The 23,694-nt window shown below is 43.7% G+C and overlaps 1 protein-coding gene across 4 annotated transcripts; it reads left to right on the top strand.

Moving 5' to 3' along the window:
• The first annotated feature begins 7,023 nt into the window (after positions 1 to 7,023).
• LOC127032911 (ankyrin repeat domain-containing protein 40-like) lies at positions 7,024 to 21,637 on the top strand. Of its 4 annotated transcripts, XM_050920521.1 has the most exons (6): positions 7,345 to 7,599; positions 12,364 to 12,512; positions 15,354 to 15,845; positions 17,550 to 17,725; positions 17,884 to 17,935; positions 18,489 to 18,523. In XM_050920521.1, the coding sequence occupies exons 1-5, from the start codon at positions 7,466 to 7,468 to the stop codon at positions 17,902 to 17,904; spliced, it is 972 nt and encodes a 323-aa protein (XP_050776478.1). In that variant the 5' UTR covers positions 7,345 to 7,465; the 3' UTR covers positions 17,905 to 17,935; positions 18,489 to 18,523. The 4 variants fall into 4 exon arrangements, with proteins under 4 accessions (XP_050776475.1, XP_050776478.1, XP_050776474.1 ...); XM_050920518.1 differs by lacking the exons at positions 7,345 to 7,599; positions 17,884 to 17,935 and adding an exon at positions 7,024 to 7,098 and having other exon boundaries at positions 18,489 to 21,637; XM_050920517.1 differs by lacking the exon at positions 17,884 to 17,935 and having other exon boundaries at positions 18,489 to 21,637.
• Positions 21,638 to 23,694: the final 2,057 nt, after the last annotated feature.

Raw genomic sequence — 23,694 nt, 5'->3', positions numbered from 1 at the left:
CACATAATTTGTAAACATACAATGACAGGATTTGGTATTTTATATTCCTTCTTGTTGTTGTTCCAGAAAATCAGGCAGTGAAAGCAAAAATAGAAACAGTCTCTCACCCTCATCCAAAAATTGTATTTCATAATATCCATATCCATTGCTTCGCATTTCTTAAATATATATTTATTACTGAGAGATTTGAACTGATGTTGGTTACTGATGGGTAGTTACACAGAAAGCATTTGCATTCCAAAGTTCCTAGCACCTTTGCAATGGTTAGCATTACAATCACAATCCTACCTTCCCATTATGTTGTTTAACTTAACCAATATTCCTCAAGCTCTGGGAACCTAATGGTGGTAGCATCTCTAAGGGTACATCTACACTGCAATTAAACACTGGTGGCTGACCCGTGTCTACTGGCTCCAGCTATGGGACTGTTTAATTACAGTGTAGATGTTTGTGCTTGGGCTGGAGCAGGTTCCAGAACCCCACAAGATGGGAGGGGAGGTGTGTGTGTGTCATGGGGGTGTGTGTGTGTGTCTCCCAGAGTCTGGGCTTCAGCTCAAGCCTGAATGTCTACACCACAATTAAACAATCCCTTAGCCCAAGCCAGCTGACACGGGCCAGCTGCCTGTGTTCAACTGCAGTGTAGACATATGCTCAGAATGTACACTAGGCTTCTAAGTTCCCAGTTCCTTCCTGATTTCTTTGAGGAATTTCTGCTGTACCAATGGGTAGCACATAAAACCAGGTTAATGCACAGTAGAACCTTTCATGGCCTCTAATCTTGATGACAAAACTCTTCGAACAAACACGTCTTGTGTCACCAATATATATTATGTAAAACCTTGTGACTTTGATTATGTGTCTATAATACAGATTAGTCTGTTTCAGTGTTTGGTGCTGACCTCCAATAAGCTCCTAAAGTATTAGCAAGAATTTGCAAGTGACAGGCAGGCAGAGGCGCTACTCTGTCTAATCCTGTTCTCAGAACGCCAATCATATTGTTCTAAATAGTTTGTTTCTCTCCTTATGGCATGGATTATCTCTACCCCTCTCCCTCCCCACACACAACTGCTTTGATGTATCACAGATATTGAAAGATTTAGCTAACGTTATGGACTCAAGCCAGGGTGACAGCAAAAACAACTTTGAAATAGGACACAGGGACTGTACCAGCAGGAAGGTAATGCTGTCAATCACTAAGGCAAGTATAAGCTACCCTTTAGTTACAGCTCTGCTGATTACTGTATTGAATGGTATAGGGTCTGATCCAAAGCCCAGTCTAGTCAATTGAAAGACTCTTACTGATTTTATTGGCCATGTATCAGGAACATGGAGAGGAATAACAGCCATAGATGTATAGTCCGTAAATTTAAAACTCTGTGATTTACATTTGTGACAGTTTTGCACACTCACCAGAAAAGGCAAAATGTTCTTTGCTTTATGCAGACAAATAAGGCTTAAGTGATGCATGAATCTCACCCTGACCTTCTGCAGAGGGGTCAATTTCATGTAAAGAAAATAAACCAGCTGAACCAAATTTAGGCCTCACCTCAGCAAAGTACTTAAGCAGTTGCTTAACTTTATGCATGTGCTGAAGCGCATTGCTGAATTGAGGCCCTGCCCTTGTTATAAGCAGCTACAACTCCCGGTGTAATCATAAGAACATAAGAATGGCTGTACTGGGTCAGACCAAAGGTCCATCTAGCTCAGTATCCTATCTTCCAATAGTGGCCAGTGCCACGTGCACCAGATGGAATGAACAGAACAGGCAATCATCAAATGATCCATTCCCTGTCGCCCATTCCCAGCTTCTGGCAAACAGAGGCTAGGGACATCATCCCTGCCCATCCTGGCTAATAGCCATTGATGGACCTATCCTCCATGAACTTACCTAGTTCTTTTTTGAACCCTCTTATAGTCTTGGCCATCCACAACATCAAAAGGCAGGGATGGAGTTAGTCCTCAGTCATCCCTGAGAGGAGTTTGGATCCATACATTGCAGCTGAGTCTTGCTATGGGTCTGAGCCAACCCAGTTATAGACATTAATCCACTGAACAATTTTCAGTTATCATCCAAACTTGTTGGACTTCTTAACATGAGTCTCTAAGCTGATGTACCACTACCCTTGGGTTCCAAATTCCCTGCCTTGGTTGTTCAGAAATGATCTGTGCACGCCCCAAGGAGCAGCAGTGCTAAGTGACTCATTCCGCCGCACTTAGTACAAACATTTCAAAGTGTGCAGATTGAGCACTGATGTAGATGAGACAATAATAAAATCACAAGGCCAACTGAGAATATGACTGAATGATATACACCTATATTCATAGCAGTTACTTGTGTGGTGATGTCTTCCCAATACTGCAGTCCTTACATAAGCAAAATTCCCATTAAAGTCAATAGGAATTATACCTGTGTAAGGAGTGTAGAGGACCTGGCTTCAGCTATATGTCCCATCACAAGATGTGTCAGTTTCATGAGTTTGATGTCATCAGAAATCTATTCTGTATAGGTTCTTATGTTGTGCTCGTCACAAGAGTATCTGGTTACATGCGGTGGCTATGACATCATAGCTGTGAAATAAGACAGTTTTAAAGTGTAAAAAATCTCAAACAGCTCTCACATTTTAGCCAGAGTTCTGTATACAAATGAATTAAGATCAATTGAATGTTGATTGGCTGAGTCACATATGATGTCACAATTCAACCACACAACTTTGGAAAAGAATATTGGAAAAAAAATAGAAAAAACAACTTTATTTAGAACACTTTTGAAGAAAAACAACTTTGAAATTTTGATTTCCCCTTCCTCTCCCTAAAACAGGGTTTTGACCAGCTCTATTCAAAGTTTCTCTGAGCAATATAGGGTGACCAGATGTCCCGATTTTACAGGGACAGCCCTGATTTTTGGGTCTTTTTCTTATATAAGCTCCTATTTACTCCCCACCCCCGTCCTGATTTTTCACACTTGCTCTCTAGTCACTCTAAAGCAATAGCAACTTATACTGTATTGTTATTTAGATTGAAATAAGTCAGAGAACCATAGCATAGTGGAACTTGGAGGCCACTAATCAGTGCCAACTTACAGCCTCCATATCTGAGCTTGTGTTTATCATCTAATTGATAAACACTGTGTCACTACCAAGGCAAAGCCTGGGGATTTATGGGTTTGTTTTAGACCAGATTGGAGCAGCTAGAGGTCACAGCAGGATTTATTTTCTTGGATTGGTTTGCATGCATGGATTAAAAAAGAATATCCAAAAAAATATGTGGTGAATGACCAGCATCTGCACCTCATATTAGAAATGTTACCTCAAGTCAAAGTCTCTCTGAGAACAAGCAGGCAGTAGCAGCTGTTAGTGGAAAATAGCATGGCAGAAGGTATGGTGGGTTCACCACACTAAGTTAATGGGATGGAGTGAGACAGGACTGACATCCCCAAAAGTCTTTGAGTGGGAATTTTAAAAGCACTCAGCATGGGCCTAACCCTGCTCCCATTGGTGTCATGGCAAAACTCTCATTATCTTGAGTGGGAGAAGAGGCAGATCAATACCAAGCACTTGTGAAAATCCAAGTGAAATCCACCCTTGTGTAGAGAACTGGCACAAGTCTTAAGCCTTCGCCATCTAAACCACGCATAAGTGGGACTGAAGTGGCACCTAAGCCTCATGCATTTGGACTTTCACTTGAGATGGAGATGAAGCAAACAGCAGAAGTGACTAAATCGAGCCAACATAACCCGCTAGACTTTTGCCCCCCCCCACCAGATAAACACAAAACTTGAAAAGTTTCAGACTGACAGTGACCCGTTTTGAAGATCAGTGGTTTGTCAATCATACTGTTGTGTGATAGTACTTAGCACTGCCACAGTGCATTCCAACTGAGGAACTTTAGATACAAGCACGGAATCTTTGGTTTCAGTTAAGTGCTTTTATCTAACAAGCACATAAATGACATCAAAGATGAAAATTGATTAAATATTTTACTCAGAGAGCCCCTAAACTGACTGTCTCCACTTTCTTTGTAGCCAACTTCCTGTTACATACCTTCATGGTCCACAAGATGGCACCATGCCACACTCACACCTTCATTAATTAAGCTTCACAGCACCCCAGGGTGGTGGTAGTATGATAGTTTAATACTTACATTAAGGTAGCAGCCACAGGTGCCCAATCAGGATCAAAGGCCCATTGCATGAGGCGCTGTACAAAACACAAAGATAGACACAGTCCAAGCCCCGCTGAACTAATGATCTAAGAAAAGTGACACAGGAACAGTGGGAAGAGGGTAAAACCGAAACATGCCTCCACTTTACTGGGATGGGCAAAATGAGGTGCAACGAGGCTATAGCCAAAATTTTCAAACCTGGCTGCTTAAAGATAGGCAGTAACCTCCATATTTAGGATGTAAAGTTAAGCACGTGTAAATCTTTGCTGCTCACATTGACTCTGTCTCTGTCACTCATTAGATTTTTAACTGAAATCCCCAGTGGAGTTTAGCTTTTCATGCAGAGACCTTTCTGGGAAAACCATAGGCGTGATGGGGACCCCTCTTTATTCAAACACTCAAACTGGGTAGCACCAATCAGGTTAAATGCATGTTTTAATCTGGGCGTTGACTTTTAGCTCCTCCCCTTTTCTCCCCACCAGACCCTTCACCCCCCCAGCCTTAAAGCCATAAGAGCTTTAAAAATGTTTTATAAAAGTATAAATTTTAAGATCCCTGGCTCTACCTAAATCGTATTTCTAATCGCCTTAACCAAGCCCTGGGGTATGTTCAAATTGTTATAAACATCATTTTGGATGGGTTGAAGGGATTATATGTTTCAAATGTGATTATACAGTGATATATAAGTTCCCCGTGTAATCAGGAATAAAACAATTGTAATCCTCAAAAAGATGTTTAACAACAATTCTAAACTACTGAGGATTTGACTAAGGGTGTTGAGGAATTAGAAATGAGATGTGAAAAGGGGGAAGGGAAAAGACTTCAAATGCTATTTTCAAAAGAAATAGGCCATGGTTTTCCAAAAAGGCTTATACAAGGAACAGAAAATGGATCAGTGAGGCTGCTTCATTTTTAAAGCAACTGATACAGAGTTTAGTTACATTAAGTAGTTCACAGATGATGCAAAAGTAAGAAACAATCAAACAACTCCTCACAAGAGCCTTGATCTCAGACCAGAAAAGGCAAAAATTAAGGCCCTGATCCTGCAAATACTTTTCCGTCTCTTTAAGTAGGTGAGTAGTCCTATTGATATCAATGCAACTACTCACATGCTTAAAGTTAAGCACGTGGTTAAGTGTTTGCAGGATCAGGGCCTAAATGTTGCTCCCAAGGTTATATAGAAGAGCTGTACTCTGTTTTATTAATGGAGTTGCCAACATTATATTTAAAAAATATGGACCAGACCTCAGATGTCCCCAAGCTTGACTTGAACCTCTGGGGGCAAGACCCTCTCCCCCCATTCCCATGCTTCCTAGGGGTTCTCTTTCTCCAGCTCTGGATGCTGCAGAGAACCCAGGGTCTCAGGTGCTGGGCCAGCAGCTGCTGCAACTCCTGTTTAGGTTCTGCACAGAGCTGCATACCCTCAAGTCACAAAAGTTTCCAGGGGAGTGCAGGTAGTTCAGAACTTTACATGGAGCCTGATTCTCTGCTACGTTGTATTATCATTTATTCCTGTGCCAAATGCTCTCAGACCAGACCGTTCCACTCCCAGCAATGGTAGCATTTTACATTCACCCTGCAGAAGGCAGTGGAGAACCAGACCCTGGATGAGCTCAGCACATAACAGGCTTGGGCACTAAAATGGATGTAATACAGGGGTAGGGGAGGTAGGGGCATGTGATTTGGTCTGTTTTTTTCTGGCATATATTTTCTTAGTTCCAGTGTTTAGGGGTATTAGATGAGTCAGAAAATCCAGAGTACATGGGGGAAAGAGGGAAGGCTAGTGGTGACAGGCTGGAGGCAAGTAAACCCTCAGCTAATCCTCTTTTACATAGACTTTCATGAGAGAGCCAGCCTCACCACTCTAGAGAGAGCACTGTGTAATTATGGGGTGGTGAACCTGCATAGCATTTAAGTATAAACACAGTAATTTGGGCATAAGGACCAGAGATGAGGGTTCTAGCCCCCGATTCTCAAAGGACTATTATAGGCACGTAAAACCAATTTAAATCATTTGGAGTTATGCACCTAAATACTGTCGAGGACCTGGGCTTTAGTCCCAGCTAGGAAACTATCTTGTTGAGTGACCTGCTGACTTGAAGTGCTCAGATGCCAGGAATGATGTCATGGGTGTGGTGGTATAAAACCTTGAGTAGAATCAAACTGAATTCTGAATTTGGGCAGTCTGGGAATTGCTCTGTGCCTCAATTTCCCCCATTTTTAAAACGTTGCATAATACGCTCTTTACTGAGAAGCGTTTTGAAATCTGCTCTGTGAAAATGCTAAGGCTGTTGGGTTTTCATTGTTTTTTGCATTAAAGGAGTGTGACAGTATTACACAAGCGCAAAACTGGGCTCTGAAGCTCTTACTGTTGTTCCAATTGCGACCCCTAGTGTCGCAATACGTTTTTACTAATAAAACTGTTGATTATTCGGGGCCCACTCACTTAAGCCTTCCACACACAGAATCCTCCTTGTGTTACAGTGGGAGAACTTTTAGAATAGGGCCTTCTGGCCTTTTTCCCTTTTGGGTGGAGCAGTAATTCTGCCCTCATCTTTATGGATTTTCCAGGCCCATATACGTTCAGATTTCTTGTGGTTTTGATAGTGCCCCAGAAAGTATTTGCTGTTAGGAATTAACGTTTATTCCCACAAATCTTAAACTTCATTTTGTGTACATGTGGTATGGAGTTATGTCAGAGACCTTGAGGGCCATCCGCTCAGCCCTGGTCTGACAAAGTGTTGGAGCTGTGGAATTGAACCACTGGGCCTATCTGAAAGTCAAATTTTAACGCACCAGCCTGTGATCAAGACTACAGAGCCGCCTGGCAATGAAGTCCCTGCAAGGGGTGCAGGAGCAGGTGGCCTGGGTTCTGTTTCTGGCCTGACTTGTGGCTGTGGGCTTGGCTATGTCACTGGACATTGAGATAATCAGAAGGTGAATAAAAAGAGCCTAAAGCTTTATTAATTATTATTTAAATCCCAGGATTTTGTTTTGGGGGTGGGGAGCTGATTTCTGAACACGTGCTTGGGGCTTGGCAGCCCAGCCGAAGGGTGGGAGCCGCCGGCTGACCACGATGCCCTCCCGGGGGCTGACTGAGCCTCAGCCCCCGCCCGGGCGTGGGGCCACCGTGTTCCGCCCCACAGCCGGGCCCGAGGTGCTGGGCCGGGCTAGGAACGGAAGGGCCGGGCGCGGGGTGCGGCTGAGAACAGGGCCCCTCGGAGGAGCGGTCCGCAGCGGCTGCCGGACAGTCCCGTCCCGCGGGGCGGGAAGGGCTCTGGGGCCGGTCCCCACCGGGAGAGCGATGAGCGGCCCCTGGGAGCAGCGGGAGCTGCACGAGAGGCTGCGGGAAGCGGCCGCTCTGGGGGACCTGGGGGAGGTTCGGCGCCTGCTGCAGAGCGGGGCGGACGTCAACTCCCCCAATGAGGTCAACGGCTGGTAAGTGCCCCCCCCGCGCTCTGGCATCCCCACCCAAATTACAACCTCCTGCGCCCCCCCAACCTCCTGCGCTTCTTTCCCCCCCGCTGCTACAACCTTCTGCGTCCCCCCCTGCAGCTACAACTTCCTGCCCCCCCAACCTCCTGCGTTTCTTCCGACCCCCCCATCTGCTATAACCTTCTGCGTCCCCCCAACCTCCTGCGCTTCTTCCCCCCCAGCTGCTATAACCTTCTGCGTCCCCCCCTGCAGCTACAACTTCCTGCCCCCCCAACCTCCTGCGTTTCTTCCGACCCCCCCATCTGCTATAACCTTCTGCGTCCCCCCAACCTCCTGCGCTTCTTCCCCCCCAGCTGCTATAACCTTCTGCGTCCCCCCCTGCTGCTACAACTTCCTGCCCCCCCAACCTCCTGCGTTTCTTCCGACCCCCCCGCTGCTATAACCTCCTGCGTCCCCCCCAACCTCCTGCGTTTCTTCCGACCCCCCCGCTGCTATAACTTCCTGCGTCCCCCCCAACCTCCTGCGCTTCTTTCCCCCCCGCTGCTATAACCTCCTGCGTCCCCCCCAACCTCCTGCGCTTCTTTCCCCCCATCTGCTATAACCTTCTGCGTCCCCCCCTGCTGCTACAACTTCCTGCCCCCCCAACCTCCTGCGTTTCTTCCGACCCCCCCGCTGCTATAACCTTCTGCGTCCCCCCCAACCTCCTGCGCTTCTTTCCCCCCCATCTGCTATAACCTTCTGCGTCCCCCCCTGCTGCTACAACTTCCTGCCCCCCCAACCTCCTGCGTTTCTTCCGACCCCCCCGCTGCTATAACCTTCTGCGTCCCCCCCAACCTCCTGCGCTTCTTTCCCCCCCATCTGCTATAACCTTCTGCGTCCCCCCCTGCTGCTACAACTTCCTTCCCCCCCTCAACCTCCTGCGTTTCTTCCGACCCCCCCCGCTGCTACAACCTCCTGCGCCCCCCCCGCTGCTATAACCTCCCCCGTACCCCGCTCCCCCGCTGCTCTGGCATCCTCCGCCCCCCCCAAGTTACAACCTCCTGCGTCCCCCCCAACCTCCTGCCCTTCTTTCCCCCCCGCTGCTACAGCCTCCTGCGCTCCCCCCCCTGCTGCTACAACTTCCTGCCCCCCCAACCTCCTGCGTTTCTTCCGACCCCCCCCGCTGCTACAACCTCCTGTGGCCCCCCCAACCTCCTGCGTTTCTTCCGACCCCCCCGCTGCTACAACCTTCTGCGCCCCCCCCAACCTCCTGCGCTTCTTTCCCCCCCAGCTGCTATAACCTGCGTCCCCCCCAACCTCCTGCGCTTCTTCCCCCCCAGCTGCTATAACCTTCTGCGTCCCCCCTGCTGCTACAACTTCCTGCCCCCCCAACCTCCTGCGTTTCTTCCGACCCCCCTGCTGCTATAACCTTCTGCGTCCCCCCCAACCTCCTGCGCTTCTTTCCCCCCCCAGCTGCTATAACCTTCTGCGCTCCCCCCCTGCTGCTACAACTTCCTGCCCCCCCCTCAACCTCCTGCGCTTCTTCCCCGCCCCCCAGCTGCTATAACCTCCCGCGTACCCCTCTCCCCCGCTGCTTTGGCATCCTCCCCCCCCGAAGTTACAACTTTCTGCGCTCCTCCCCCCACCCGCTGCTACAACCTCCTGTGCCGCCTCCTCCCCCCCAGCTGGGACAGCTCAGCCTGTCACCCCCCGCCAGGTTTCGGCTGGGTAGCGCTGCCTAAGGCAGGGGCTGGGTGAGAGCAGGGACTGGCAGGCCGAGGGCTGGGGTGTGCGTGTGAGTGTGGAGCCCCCATCCCTGTTGGTATCAGAGGAGGACTTTGTGCTGGTGCCCTTGTTCTAAGTCTCTCTGACCCGCCCTGCTCTCCCGCCCCAGAAGTGGCTACATAACTCTTGCTAACGCTTGTACAGTGCCTTGGCAGCATTGGGGATGAAAGGCTCAGTGCTGGGAAATCCTGGGAACCTCATGTCAGTGCCCTGTGCCTTGGTTTCCCCATCTGTAAAATGGGATAATTACATTGATTTCCTTTGTAGTGTGCTTTGAGACCCAGCCATGAAAAATGCTATATAAGAGCTAAGCCTTATTATTAACAAAAGTGAGAATTCATGTAGCCTGTAAGCTTGGCACCACGCTTTATTCACTATGATTGTATTAACGTGGTAGTACCCTGATTTGTAGTTACAGGGCTTGGCTTTTCTGTGTAGATGGGACCAAACTGACTTACAGCATGTTACTGAAACATGGTAAAGCCCTTGGCCAACATTTTCAGAAGTTTAACCCTAACTTGGGATCCCAAAGTCCTTATTTAGATTGTCCAGGTCAGTAGCTGGATTTTTCAAAAGTGCTGATCACCCTGCATCTCCCATTGACTTTGTTGAGAGCTGCTTGATGCACTGTAGTATTGAAAAAAAACTGACAGTTTTTAGTGGAGAAGGGCATAAGAAGACTCAATAGTTGGGAGCTGAAGTACAAATTTTTAACAGTGCAGGTGATTTATAGACTCATAGATTTTAAGGTCAGAAGGGACCATTATGATAATCTAGTCTGACCTCTTGCACAATGCAGGCCACAGAATCTCACCCATCCACTTCAATGACAAACCCATAACCTATGTCTGAGTTATTCAAGTCCTCAAATTGTGGTTTGAAGACCTCAAGCTGCAGAGAATCCTCCAGCAAGTGACCCGTATCCCATGCTGCAGAGGAAGGCGAAAAACCTCCAGGGCCCCTGCCAATCTGCCCTGGAGGAAAATTCCTTCCCAACCCCAAATGTGGCGATCAGTTAAACCCTGAGCATGTGGGCAAGACTCACCAGCCAGCACCCAGGAAAGAATTCTCTGTAGTAACTCAGATCCCACCCCATCTAACATCCCATCACAGACCACTGGGCATACTTACCTGCTGATAATCGAAGGTCAATTGCCAAATTAATTGCCAAAATTAGGCTATCCCATCATACCATCCCCTCCATAAACTTACAAGCTTAGCCTTAAAGTCAGATAGGTCTTTTGCCCCCACTACTCCCCTTGGAAGGCTGTTCCAGAGCTTCACTCCTCTAATGGTTAGAAACCTTCATCTAATTTCAAATCTAAACTTCCTAGTGTCCAGTTTATATCCATTTGTTCTTGTGTCCACATTGGTACTAAGCTTAAATAATTCCTCTTCCTCCCTAATATTTATCCCTCTGATATATTTATAAAGAGCAATCATATCCCCCCTCAACCTTCTTTTGGTTAGGCTAAACAAGCCAAGCTCTTTGAGTCTCCTTTCATAAGATAGGTTTTCCATTCCTCGGATCATCCTAGTAGCCCGTCTCTGAACCTGTTCCAGTTTGAATTCATCCTTCTTGAACATGGGAGACCCGAACTGCACACAGTATTCCAGATGAGGTCTCACCACTGCCTTATATAATGGTACTAACACCTCCTTATCTTTGCTGAAAATACCTCTCCTGATGCATCCTAAAACTCCATTAGCTTTTTTAATGGCCATATCACATTGGCAGCTGATAGTCATTCTGTGATCAACCAATACTCCGAGGTCCTTCTCCTCCTACTTCCAGCTGATGTGTCCACAATTTATAACTAAAATTATTGTTATTACTCCCTAAATGCATGACCTTGCATTTTTCACTATTAAATTTCATCCTATTACTATTACTCCAGTTTACAAGGTCATCCAGATTTTTCTGTATGATACCCCGGTCCTTTTCTGTGTTAGCAATACCTCCCAGCTTTGTGTCATCTGCAAACTTTATTAGCACATTCCCACTTTTTGTGCCAAGGTCAGTAATAAAAAGATTAAATAAGATTGGTCTCAAAACTGATCCCTGAGGAACTCCACTAGTAACCTCCTTCCAGCCTGACAGTTCACCTTTCAGTACGACCCGTTGTAGTCTCCCCTTTAACCAGTTCCTTATCCACCTTTCTATTTTCATATTGATCCCCATCTTTTCCAATTTAACTAATAATTCCCCACGTGGAACCGTATCAAATGCCTTACTGAAATCGAGGTAAATTAGATCCACTGTTTCCTTTGTCTAAAAAATCTGTTACCTTCTCAAAGAAGGAGATCAGATTGGTTTGGCACGATCTACCACTGAAACAAACTACCAAGGGCAGTGGTAGATCCTCCATCTCTTGATGTCTTCAACTCTGGATGCCTTTCTGGAAGATTTGCTTTAATCAAACACATTTTGGACTCAGTACCTGGCTGAAATTGAATGGCCTGTGATACACAGAAGGTCAGATTTGGTAATCTATAGTCCCTTCCGGCCTGAAAAATCTATGAATATATAATTGTATATTCCTAAATATGGACTTAAGAGGTGTAACTTTAGGGCCTTGTTTTTGAAGATTTTAGTCCAAGTCTTTACAGGGGTCTAGTAAGTCTATTGTCCTCTTTAATTTCTATTACACGATATATTGTGTAACAGTTAACATTGCTCAAGCACAGGGACCCCCAACACTATATTTTATTAATAGCATGAAGCAGTGTTGTTGTTTTTGTTTGTTTAGCACAGTCAATGTACTCAACGGACACCAACGGATCAAGGTAAAGGAAGTCCCTCCCCCAAGGAATTTACAACTGAATCATGTTCAGTTTAAATGTGGAAGCGACTCTGGTGTCTCCCAAGTTACGCTTATCCTATGTGCAACCTCAGGCAAATGGATTATTGTTGGCACATAATGGATCAGAACTCTGGATTTTGTGTTCGGGGTATAATTAATTGGAACTACAAAATCACCAATATATTTTCTTTACACACAGGACTTGTTTGCACTGGGCATGCAAACGGAATCATGCTGAAGTGGTCTCTTGCCTGATTGATGCTGGTGCTGATAAGGAGATTCTCACAGCTAAAGGAGAACTGGCAGCCCAGTTAACGTCAAAGAAAGAAATCAGGAAGATTATGGGAGGTACAACTTACATATTTTAACATTTATTCTAAAATAGTTGGTCTTACTATTTATTGGTTTTCCCTAGTTCCATAGACTGACAGCATTTCTATTATAAAGACAGGGTCCAGTCCTGTCCTTAAGTTACACCAGTAATGCTTACTCATACAAGTAGTTCCATTGACTTCAGTGGCACAATTTGTGCAAGGAAGGGTTGCAGGTTTTTCTAGGGTTTATATCTTTGCTGTGAACATGTTTTGTGCCAAGATGAAACTTGTGTTAGATGAATTTTTGTGGCAGTGAATTTTATGAGTTTACTTTTTTACTCACTTTCAAAAAGGTTTTGCTCTTCCAATTCAGGTTTTTAAAATTTTTTTAGATGGAGTGTGCCTTTCTATAACTGGTAATCCCTTATCTATCTATACGAGTTTAAAAGATTATACCCCATGTAGGTAAATATGTTAACATCTTTGATCTTCCATGTGTACCTAGTGCCTTGTAGATATTTGTCAATATATACTAATATGTTGTAAGAAATTGTTGGAATCAGGACTGCTGAATTTTACTCCTGCTTCTGATATTGATTTACTCTGGGTAAGTTACTTTGGCCTCAGTCATGCTCCTGTGGAAATCAGTATAAACATAAGTGCAAGAATATTTTATGTCAAGCAAAGCTGACTGAGACACATCAGGTCGATATGGACTTTGCTGTAGAGAGGAGACAGAATAAGAGGGTGTATACCATTTGATTTGCATGACACATTCAGGTTTAAAGGTGATTACTGATGCATTTCCTCATATGATCTTCAAATTTGTTTAGTGTGGTTATTTCACTAGTAGATAAACCTGTTTTACTCTTTTAATATGATACTAAAAACTGAGGGTTGCCAACTGCAATTCAAAAACTCCACTCTTGCTAGGAAAGTGCTTTTTAAGGCTTGTCTTCATGGGGAAATTTACTGCAATAATGTACCAGTGTAGTGAAAGTGACATAAGATAAACTGGAAGAAGGTACTCCTATTCTGAAATAAAAAGTGTGTGCATCTATGGAATTATACTAGTATAATTATTGCAATATAATTATACTGGTATAACTATATCAGTAAATTTCCCTGTGTAGATAAGCCCTTCGAGTCCTCTTTTAGATACAAAACTGAGAATGAAACAGCTTCTCCAGCTCTCATGGAAGCGTTTCCATTGACTTAAATGGAGTTGAATCAAGCCTCAAACCAAAGGCTTTTATATATAAGCACAAATAGGTCTGGTCAAGCTGAACCAAAAGTCTTACAAGGCCATTGTATACAGAAGCAACTGCTACATTTTAGGAGTGATGGCTTCTGACAATTTCATAGCTGAGTTATGAGTTCCTGGCAGTAAAACTTAACCTTCTTCATACACATAACAAAACACGGTATATTTAAAAAGCTTATCCCCCACATGTACCGAGAAGCATGCCCCAAATTAGATACAGGACACTCTTAGAAATGGTGCAGATATGTCTGATTGAGTCGTGTTTCCGTACCATAGAAATTTCACCTTTTGTAACTTTGGGCATGCTTGTATATGTTAATTATATTTGTATGGGGAATGGGCCTCTTAAATTCAGGCTGATAACTTTAACAATCCATGAAGAGTGTGTAGTAGTTGCATGACTGCTGTGTAAATGCATGTGTAGCTAAGTACAGGCTGCCATTACTATTTTCACAGTCATTTGTGTGATTGGTATAATCTTTGAAAACTGGTTTTTCCTTCTTCTGGGCAAAAATCTGCAGCTATTACACACACAGTAGGACAACAGGACTTGTGTTTTGACTTTTGAAGGTTTAGGCTGACATGTCCAAGGGAAATGAACTCCCACGTAATTTCTGCCTGGTATGTTTGTCTGGTCACTAATCATTCATGCCCAGATTTTTAAAGGCATTTAGGTGTCTAGCTCCCATTGATTTCAAAGGGAGTTAGGTACCTAAATACCTATAAAACCTGGGCCTTATTTACCAGGTATGGGATATGTGTCACTTTCACCCTCCTAAGCAAATTTAGTTGTGCATTCCCAGGAAAACTGAGAGCATCTTGTCTGGGCTTCCTTGGCATTGTTACTGTTAATGGGCTTACTCCTCTGTTCTTATTCAAGCCAAATTTGTTGCAATAGTTTGGTGAATGTGAGGACTGCGAGATTGGACCCAACTAAGTGAGAAAAACATTCCACTTCCTTTGCTGGCATCTCTGAAAACCAATTATTTTAAATAATGTCTTTAAAAAAAAATCACATCAAAACTACTACTCAATCTGATCCTTTCAGAGATGGTGAACTGTCATTGCTGTATTTAAAGGCATCACTTGTATTTGCTTTTGATGGTTTAATTATTTGTCTTTGTCTTTTTTTTTTTTTTTTTTTTTTTTTTGCTTCCAGCCAGTTTGTACAAAAATTTCTTTTCCTTTTTATTTTTATTCTTTAATTTCACATGCCCAGCATTTTACCATGCTTCCAAGTGCCCATAGGCTCAAGTTACTTGGGGAGGGGATAGCTCAGTGGTTTGAGTATTGGCCTGCTAAACCCAGGGTTGTGAGTTCAATCCTTGAGGGGGCCACTTAGGGATCTGGGTCAAAATCAGTACTTGGCCCTGCTAGTGAAGGCAGGGGGCTGCTGCACTCAATGACCTTTCAAGGTCCCTTCCAGTTCTATGAGATAGGTATATTTCCATATAATATTATTATATTTAAGCAACATTGTGCAATTCTTGTGATTTTTTGCAAGATGATGTAATTTTGTGAGACAGTAGGAAAAATCGCATTTTATATTTGAATTGGGGAAGATGGTAATATTTAAGTAACAAGTTTTTTTCTCTCTCTCCCCCCTTGAAGTGGAGGAAAATGAATTTCAAGAAGTGGAAGACGTAAACTTGCCAATTGTTGCAAACTATTTGGCCAATCCACCCTTCCCTTATGTTTACCCTAAAGAAAACAGCAGCATTCCATCCATCTCAACAGCATCCCAGAATGAAAGCACTTCCGTCTCTTCTGTTTCTGTGTGCGAAACTAGTCCTTGTTCATCAGCAACTCAGGTCAAAAGCATTTGCACACCCACGTCATCACACAGCGAAGATAGTTTTCCTGTGGCACGCTCTAAGGAAGACCAGCCCACCCCATCAGGAGACATCATGGTACCAGAATATCCAAAACCTAGAGTCCAGAATGGCTCCATTTGTCAGCCATCCATGTCTCATAATAGAGGCCTCTTTTCTCCAGTAGCATCTAAACAGCCTGTACCTCAGCAACAGAATGGTTCTCATACTGGGGCTGCACCGACATTTCAGCCACTTTTCTTCACCGGAACTTTTCCATATAATATGCAAGGTAACAAAGTTTCCAAGATAATGCATCTTGCTACCACACTACTGATCCATGTTTGCATCACTAGTCGGGAACTGAAGTGAGGGTGTATTTCATGCTGATCTCAATCTGTCTCTTTCCATCCTCTTGGAGGAGAGGTGGAAATGTCAAAGGGACAGTATGGTGGCAGAGAGAGCGATCTATTCCCTTTCTTATTTCAAATGCTGTCCCCACCCTGCTAATTAGATTAAGTGTGGTATTATTTATACAGTAATATAAATGTGTTACAATTACAACTGCTTTTCCTCTGCTGGAGAGATTCCACTCTAAAACCCAGAATCATAACCCCTGCCAAATATGATACAAGGGGTAATAACTCTCTTGTAAACCAATACAACTTGTAATTTAGGGCTTGTCTATAGAGGGAATTATTCTGGAATAGCTGGAATAAGAGTTAATCCACTTCAAATTCACATCCTGCTTTATTCCAGATTATCGTGTGTGTAGACAAGCCCTTAGTAACAAAACTTAGCGCCTTTTTCTGAGGTTCCTTTACATCTCCTAGTGCTTTTTTCAAATGAATTTCATTGCTGTTGAAACGAAACCCTTCATTAGTCATACTGGGTCTACTCTGTTACACTGATGTGAACCCAGAAAACCTTTCTTAAAGTCAGCGGAGTTATTCGCAATTTACTCTAGTATAACTGACCAGAATGTGGATAATGACATGCATTGTGTTTGCTCTCACAAGTGGAACAGATGTGATATGTCATAACATTATTATGAAGCTGTGCTGCTGTTTGTGTTTAGTGAGAAAAAGCTGTTTTAATTCCATTTCAGCCATAAATTGAATTGTTAAGAACCCCCAGAATAGAAATTGTATTCCAGACCAGTCATCATGTCCTGTCTGGATGTGAGGCTTGGCAGGGGGTCTGGGTCTGGGCGGTCCAGATGCATAGGGGTTGGGTGGATAGGGGAGCAGCTCCCCATACAGTGGCCCCCTTCCCCCACAGTTGAGGAGCAATGGGGGCAGGAGGATGCTGAGCTTTCTGCAGCTGGGGGAGGTTTCTGGGGCTGGGTCTGACACAGCCCCATACGCTTCTTGAAGGGGAACTGGAAGTCCTGTTCTCTCCTCCTTCCAGCTCAGCCAGGACTAGCAGCTGATCCCGGGTCCAGGTAGGAGCCACTGGCTGGGGTGTCCCCAGCCCCACGGTGATTCACCTCTGCTGGCTGCTCTGGGTGCCTGAAACAATGTACCTTCTCCTCTAGGGAGTGGTGTGTGACTGCTCTTGCAGCTTCCCTGTCAGAAAGTCATTTTTCTGCTGGAAAGCAAAATAATCTGTGGGGGACATGAATTCTGTACATGCGCAGTGGCGCAGAATTCCCCATGGCGTATACAGTAGTATCTGTGCAGAAGAGGAATTCATTCTGATAGAGGCTTTAGAATAATGCATTTTTTTTAAATATGCCCATATCATTTTAAGGTTTCCTCTGTAGTTTTGGGTTGTTTCCTTCATTGTGGATATGTGTTACTGGACTTTCTATGGGTATCTCAGGTTTAAATCCTTGTAAGAGTGATTCTGGTGTTATGCTAAAAAATTCTGAATTTAAATAATAAAGTGTAAATTCTCCCTCAGTTTCAGTCTATTACACTGATTATTTTAATTTGTAAGATTATATCAGACCTCTTCCCATACCATTTTTTTTTTTTTTTTTTTTTTTTACTAGAACTGGTGCTTAAGGTAAGAATTCAGAACCTTAGGGAAAATGACTTCATTGAGATTGAATTAGACAGACAAGAACTGACCTATCAGGATCTACTTAGAGTCAGTTGCTGTGAACTGGGTGTTAATCAAGAGCAAGTGGAGAAGATTAGAAAGTTACCAAATACGTTGGTAAGAAAGGTAAGAGGAACTTCCATATTTAATTGCTAATTGGATATTATTCATTTTATTTCTCTGTTATCTTGGATTCTGGAGTACAAAGATCAGCTACTGACTTTAGACTCCAAAGAATTGCAGTGTGTTCACAAACTGACTGCCACGTTTTGTTACATATTTAGGCCCAAAGGAAGATTTCATAGGAGGGAAATAATGCAGTTTCATCATGATCTAGTAAAAAAGTATTTCTTTTTATCAATGTGCATGTTTATCTCTTGAGCATGTCATTAGTATGTGGAAATGGAAGAATCTTTGTGTGTGTGTGGGGGGGGAGAATGCCCTACCTCAGCTTTTGTTGCAAATAATGTATAAGGGTACCCCATCAGCAATGTAAACATTCCTTTGTGTTCAGACAACACCGTTGTCATGGTTCTGTGTCTGACATCAACTGGCCTTGTCTGCATGATTTTCAGTTAATCTGACACATGCACTGACTTTCTTAGTAGTGTTCTGGTCAGATCCTTTCACTGCGTAATTCACTAAGTACAACTAGTGGGTACTTGAAGAATGGAAAAGTCATCTTAACGATATTGAAAGATTCCATCATAGAGCAAAACAAATAGTGACACATCTGTTAACTAGAAAAAATAGTACTTATGTACCTTGTTAGGTAGAATTGTACCTGGCAGTTGGTTAATGCTTGCTTTCACAGGCCTGCCCTTGTTTAGACACATTAATGGTAAATATATTTATAGACATTTGCTTTTTTTGTTTTCATCCTTTTAAGGACAAAGATGTTGCAAGACTTCAGGATTTTCAAGAACTGGAGCTGGTTCTACTGAGAAGTGACAACTCTCCTTTTAGAAATGCTGCATCAACACTGACGGAGAGGTCTTGCTACAATAGTAAAGCATCAAAGCTGACTTACTGAACTTTCTAGAATGTGAGAAGTATATGCTGCTGTCTTCTGAAGCAGTGGATTAATTGTGTGTGAAACCTTAAGTTATTGTTAGGGTTAATATTTTAACTAGTAATAGTATATCTTTGATATTTACTATCCTTTTCCATTTTTTTAACTTTATATTGTATTCAGATAAAGGGTACCTCATTTGTCTATTAAGCCGACATGCTTCAGATACAAGTCAATGAAGTTTATTGGTTGTACTTGGCATAAGAAGACAGCTGGTCAACTGTTGGCATGAAAAGTAAAGACTTCTAGAAAAATCAGGCACAGTTAGATATCTATATTTTTTTTGCATAAATTTGTGATTCTCTGGTTTGTGGCCCCCTTGAAAATGTAAATACTGTCCTTATTTCTCAGACTCCTCAAGGTGCAGTCTCTCTCTGCTGTCACCAAAACTTTTAAGTGAACCAATGAAGGATGTAAGGGTTTGTATTAGAGAGTTTTCAAGAATTTGGTTTTCTCTGCTTTCTCCTTCCTCAAACTATTCCATCTATGAACAGTCTCACATCCATGTTTGGAATGGAGTTTAGCTGTCTGATTCCTGTACACAGTACCTGGCTCATTGAATCTCTTACAACTGCCCTAAGTGTGGGAATAAATATTAATTCCTAACATCAAATACTTTCTGGGGCACTATCAAAACGTCAAGAAATCTGAACATATATGGGCCTGGAAAATCCATAAAGATGAAGGCAGAATTACTGCTCCACACAAACGGAAAAAGGGACAGAAGGCCCTAAGTGTGAAGTAGCATGTCATGCTGTCTTCTAGAGCAGTGGTATTTCCTGCTCCAAACAGTCCACAGAACACCCATTATAACAACCACACAGGGACAGCTTGCTAAAATCAGATTCCCAGATGTCAAACTGCCACTGATGTTTATTAAAACCCTTCATTTCTCTTCCCCAAACTAATAGGTGACCAACTGAACAAAATGGGATAACTGTTAATATTTTGTTCTTAAAATACTGATTTTTTTTAATAAGTAAATCTTAGCTGCACTGTTGAACAATTGTATTAGATCATCAATGCAAATGAAAGTTACATATGTGGTCGTGCTTAAAAGAAAACGGCCATGTTTGACTGTATATTTACATTATTTTTGTGGGTGTCAATTGCTTTTAAAAACCTATATACTTCTAAAAGAATTCATTCGCTAACACTTGTCCACTTGGCAAGCATTCATTACTCCCTATGATTCTAGTAGTGCTTTAATGATTTTTAAAAAATCTCTTCTAGGAACTAGCCTCATTGATGCTAACAGTTCAGGAAATCTGGGTTAAATTCAGCCTCCTGCGCACTAGGAGCACAATACTAGAAAATATTTGTTGTTGAGAAGTGGAAGTATTAATTCCAGAGGAGACAGTCTGCTATGCTTAGCCAGACCCAGTTAAGGGAGCATGTGAATGGAAACAGAGGCATCATCAGAAGCAATTAACGTATGCACTTGGAGCTGTTTTTAAATTGATTCTGTATAACACATTCTTCCCACCACTGTTGCATTATGTTGCATGAGCTGGTGTCACTTAAAGCCTGTCAAAAGCTTCAGCCAATTGAGTAATCCAAATAGCTTAATATTGCTGGATGCTTTATGCACTGTTAAAAACTTGAATCTAAGCCTAGTTGAGCTCTTAATTTTTCAGAGCTTATCCTGGGCAGTTTAAAACATGTATCACATTTGCTATCAAATACTATATTTTCAAGTTGTTTTTTCTCCCAAGGAGCCTGGCCTAACTTTTGTTGCTGGAAGTACTTATGTCCAGCAGTTCTCAAAACACTCTGCTACCCTGAGACTGATGAAGACCAGGCTGATGTGCAGAAAAACTCAAAATGGCAATTCCAGATTGAGTAGGAAATCTGACCTTTCTTATGAGTTAAACAAAAACACTTCCTACCAGTGTCTTTCAATTAAAAACATAACCTAATTTATAAGAGATCTACTATTGAGTCCATCTCCAACTCTATTTCTTTATTAAACTATACTAGAGCAGCTGCCTTTAAATAGCTTCTTCCTGCACTATTACCCCGAGGAGAACTTGATACAACAGTAGGGATTATTTTTTATGTGGCTTGCAGTGTATAATATTGGAAATGATTTAGTGTAATACACTGCGTAGGGGATAGCTTCCCCTTGTAGTAGCTGGTGCTCTTTTGACCAGTAAGTTTTCACATGCTGTACAACTGATGGCACATATTGGTTTATTAAGTAGACATTTCTGAATTTGACTAGACAATAATAGAATGTGGCAAATTGTTTTGCAACATGACAGGTAAAATCCAAAATATAAAGATGTTAAAGTTACTAGCACTTTCCTTTTGATCACTGAGATGTTGTTTAATTGGTTTAAATTGATTACTGCATTCATGGTCCTTTCCCTATTCCAACTAACACTCCACCAATGAAAGCCTCCAGCGATATGCATCTGTGGTCTAATCCTTCTGCCATCTAATCCACTCTGCCAGTACTCTCCCCTGTTCTGTCCATACAGTGACTGGACAAGCGCATAAGGCCTGATTCAACTTCTACTCACCTGAAGGCCCCCATTGACATCCGTACTTAGTCAAACCTGATTCTCCCTGTGGTGGGGATTTGGCCTACATACTTGCCACTGTACTGCAGGAGTTATTTCAAAGTGAATGCTAAACTGTTTGGTAAAAACAGTAGCTATGTAGCTCAAAATTAAGAGTATGCACAGCTAGTTTTGCAGATCCTCTGGTTTAATGCATGTAGGACATTGTCATTTTTACATAAACAATGTAACAGAATTGTCCAGTAACTAATGGAAGCGATTCTATTTCAATAAGCTTTATTTTCTCTAATTCACAACAACTGTTAACTTGATATGCAACACAATCTTTGCTAAAGAACTACTGACTGTAAAAATATAGTGCTGGTAACTGAGCAAATCTATGCATTCAGAGAAATATTTTTGTATGTTTTATGAAATTTGATAAAATTTAAAGCACACTAACTATGTTAATGGTGAATTTATTTCTGTTCATAGAATAATAAAGATGTCAGTGGGAAAAGAGTTTAAACTTCTTCCAGGGACTTTTTTTTTGGCATTACCAACTTGTATTGAAATGACAGGGCTACTTTTAAAGCTTGCAGATTTCTTTTACATTTGTTTCTAGTCCTAAGCCTTAGTTCCTAAAGGCAGAACCTTAAAAGTCAATTAATAATGAATATTTAACACCAACCATGTAAGGGCAGGTGTAAGAGCAGCTGAGGAAAGAGGCTTGAGGTGGTTTCCAACTCTACGCATCTTGTCTTCGATATACTGTATGAGCTAGTCAAACAAACAGCCGCTGAGCTTAACGCTGGCTGAGCTTTGTCGCTTTCTATAAGGGTGGATTTGTGCCCAATTTTACACCAAGAGGGTGTAAAAATGCAGATTGCTAAACAAGTGACATTTGCCTTTGTAAAAGAACACAATGCTAATGTAGAAAGAGGGTCAGGAATGGTAAATAAGTTACTAAAAGAGGTGCCAGCTAAGTCTTCAAAAATAGGATTAAAAAGGCTTTAAGTAGCTCAGCTCAGTCTCCAGGCCCTAAGAATAGCCATGCTGCGTCAGACCAATGGTTGCAGTAGCCTGATGTCGAAAAGTGGCCAACACCAGGTGCATCAAAGAGAATGCCCAGAACAGGCATTGTGTGAGCTAGCATCTGGCAATGAGAGGCTAGGAACAGCCAGCGCATGGGTGTTGCATCCCTGACCATCTTCGCTCATAGCCATTGCTGGCCCTATCTGCCATGAATTTATCTAATTCTTTTTAGCCTTCACACCATGTTCTGCTGTGCGAAGAGGTACTTCCTTTTAAATGTGCTGCCTATTAATTTCATTGGGTGACACACATCCTGCATCCTGGGTCTTGTGTTAGGTGAAGGGCTAAATAACACTTTCTCCACACTGGTCTGGATTTTATAGACCTTTGTCCCAATCTCTCCTCATACGGAATCTGTGCCATACCTTAATCATGTTTGTTTCCCTTCGCTCTCTCTCTTTTCTAATTAATTCCACATACCTTTTTTGCGATGGGGACAACCAAAACTGCACGCAGTATTCAGGGTGTGGGCCAGAGGGTCTCAAACTCAAAGGACCAGGAGGGCCACATGAGGGCTAGTTCATTGGGCCGAGGGCTGCATCACTGACACCCCCCCCCCCCGCGCTGCCTCCGGCCCTACCCCTACACCACTCCTTCCATGAGGCCCCCCACCCCTTCCCTGCTCCCATTCCAACAGTCCCCACCCCCTCAGAGGGCGCATGAGGGGTATGGCAGGGAGTTGGGTGTGGCAGGGGATTGGGGTGCGGGCTGCAGCAGGGGGTTGAGATGCAGGCAGGAGATTCGGGTGCAGAAGGGGTGTGGGATGCAGCAGGGGGCTCAGGGCAGGCAGCTGGGGTGCAGCGGTGTGGTAGGAGATTGGGGTGCAGAACGCAGCAGGGGGTTGAGATGCAGGCAGGAGATTCGGGTGCAGAAGGGGTGTGGGATGCAGCAGGGGGCTCAGGGCAGGGAGCTGGGGTGCAGCGGTGTAGTAGGAGATTGGGGTGCAGAACGCAGCAGGGAGTTGAGATGCAGGCAGGAGATTCGGGTGCAGAAGGGGTGTGGGATGCAGCAGGGGGCTCAGGGCAGGGAGCTGGGGTGCAGTGGTGTAGTAGGAGATTGGGGTGCAGAACTCAGCAGGGGGTTGAGATGCAGGCAGGAGATTCGGGTGCAGAAGGGGTGTGGGATGCAGCAGCGGGCTCAGGGCAGGGAGCTGGGGTGCAGCGGTGTAGTAGGAGATTGGGGTGCAGAATGCAGCAGGGGGTTGAGATGCAGGCAGGCGATTCGGGTGCAGAAGGGGTGTGGGATGCAGCAGGGGGCTCAGGGCAGGGAGCTGGGGTGTGGCAGGAGATTGGGGTACAGGCTGCAGCAGGGAGTTGAGATGCAGGCAGGAGATTCGGGTGCAGAAGGGGTGTGGGATGCAGCAGCGGGCTCAGGGCAGGAAGTTGTGGGGGCGGGGGTGTAGGTAGGGTAACCAGACGTTCTGA

This window comes from Gopherus flavomarginatus, chromosome 12, assembly GCF_025201925.1.
Source record: "Gopherus flavomarginatus isolate rGopFla2 chromosome 12, rGopFla2.mat.asm, whole genome shotgun sequence".
Lineage (NCBI taxonomy): Eukaryota > Metazoa > Chordata > Testudines > Testudinidae > Gopherus > Gopherus flavomarginatus.
The sequence above is the reverse complement of the archived record's forward strand: the minus strand, read 5'-3'. Positions and strand labels throughout refer to the sequence as shown.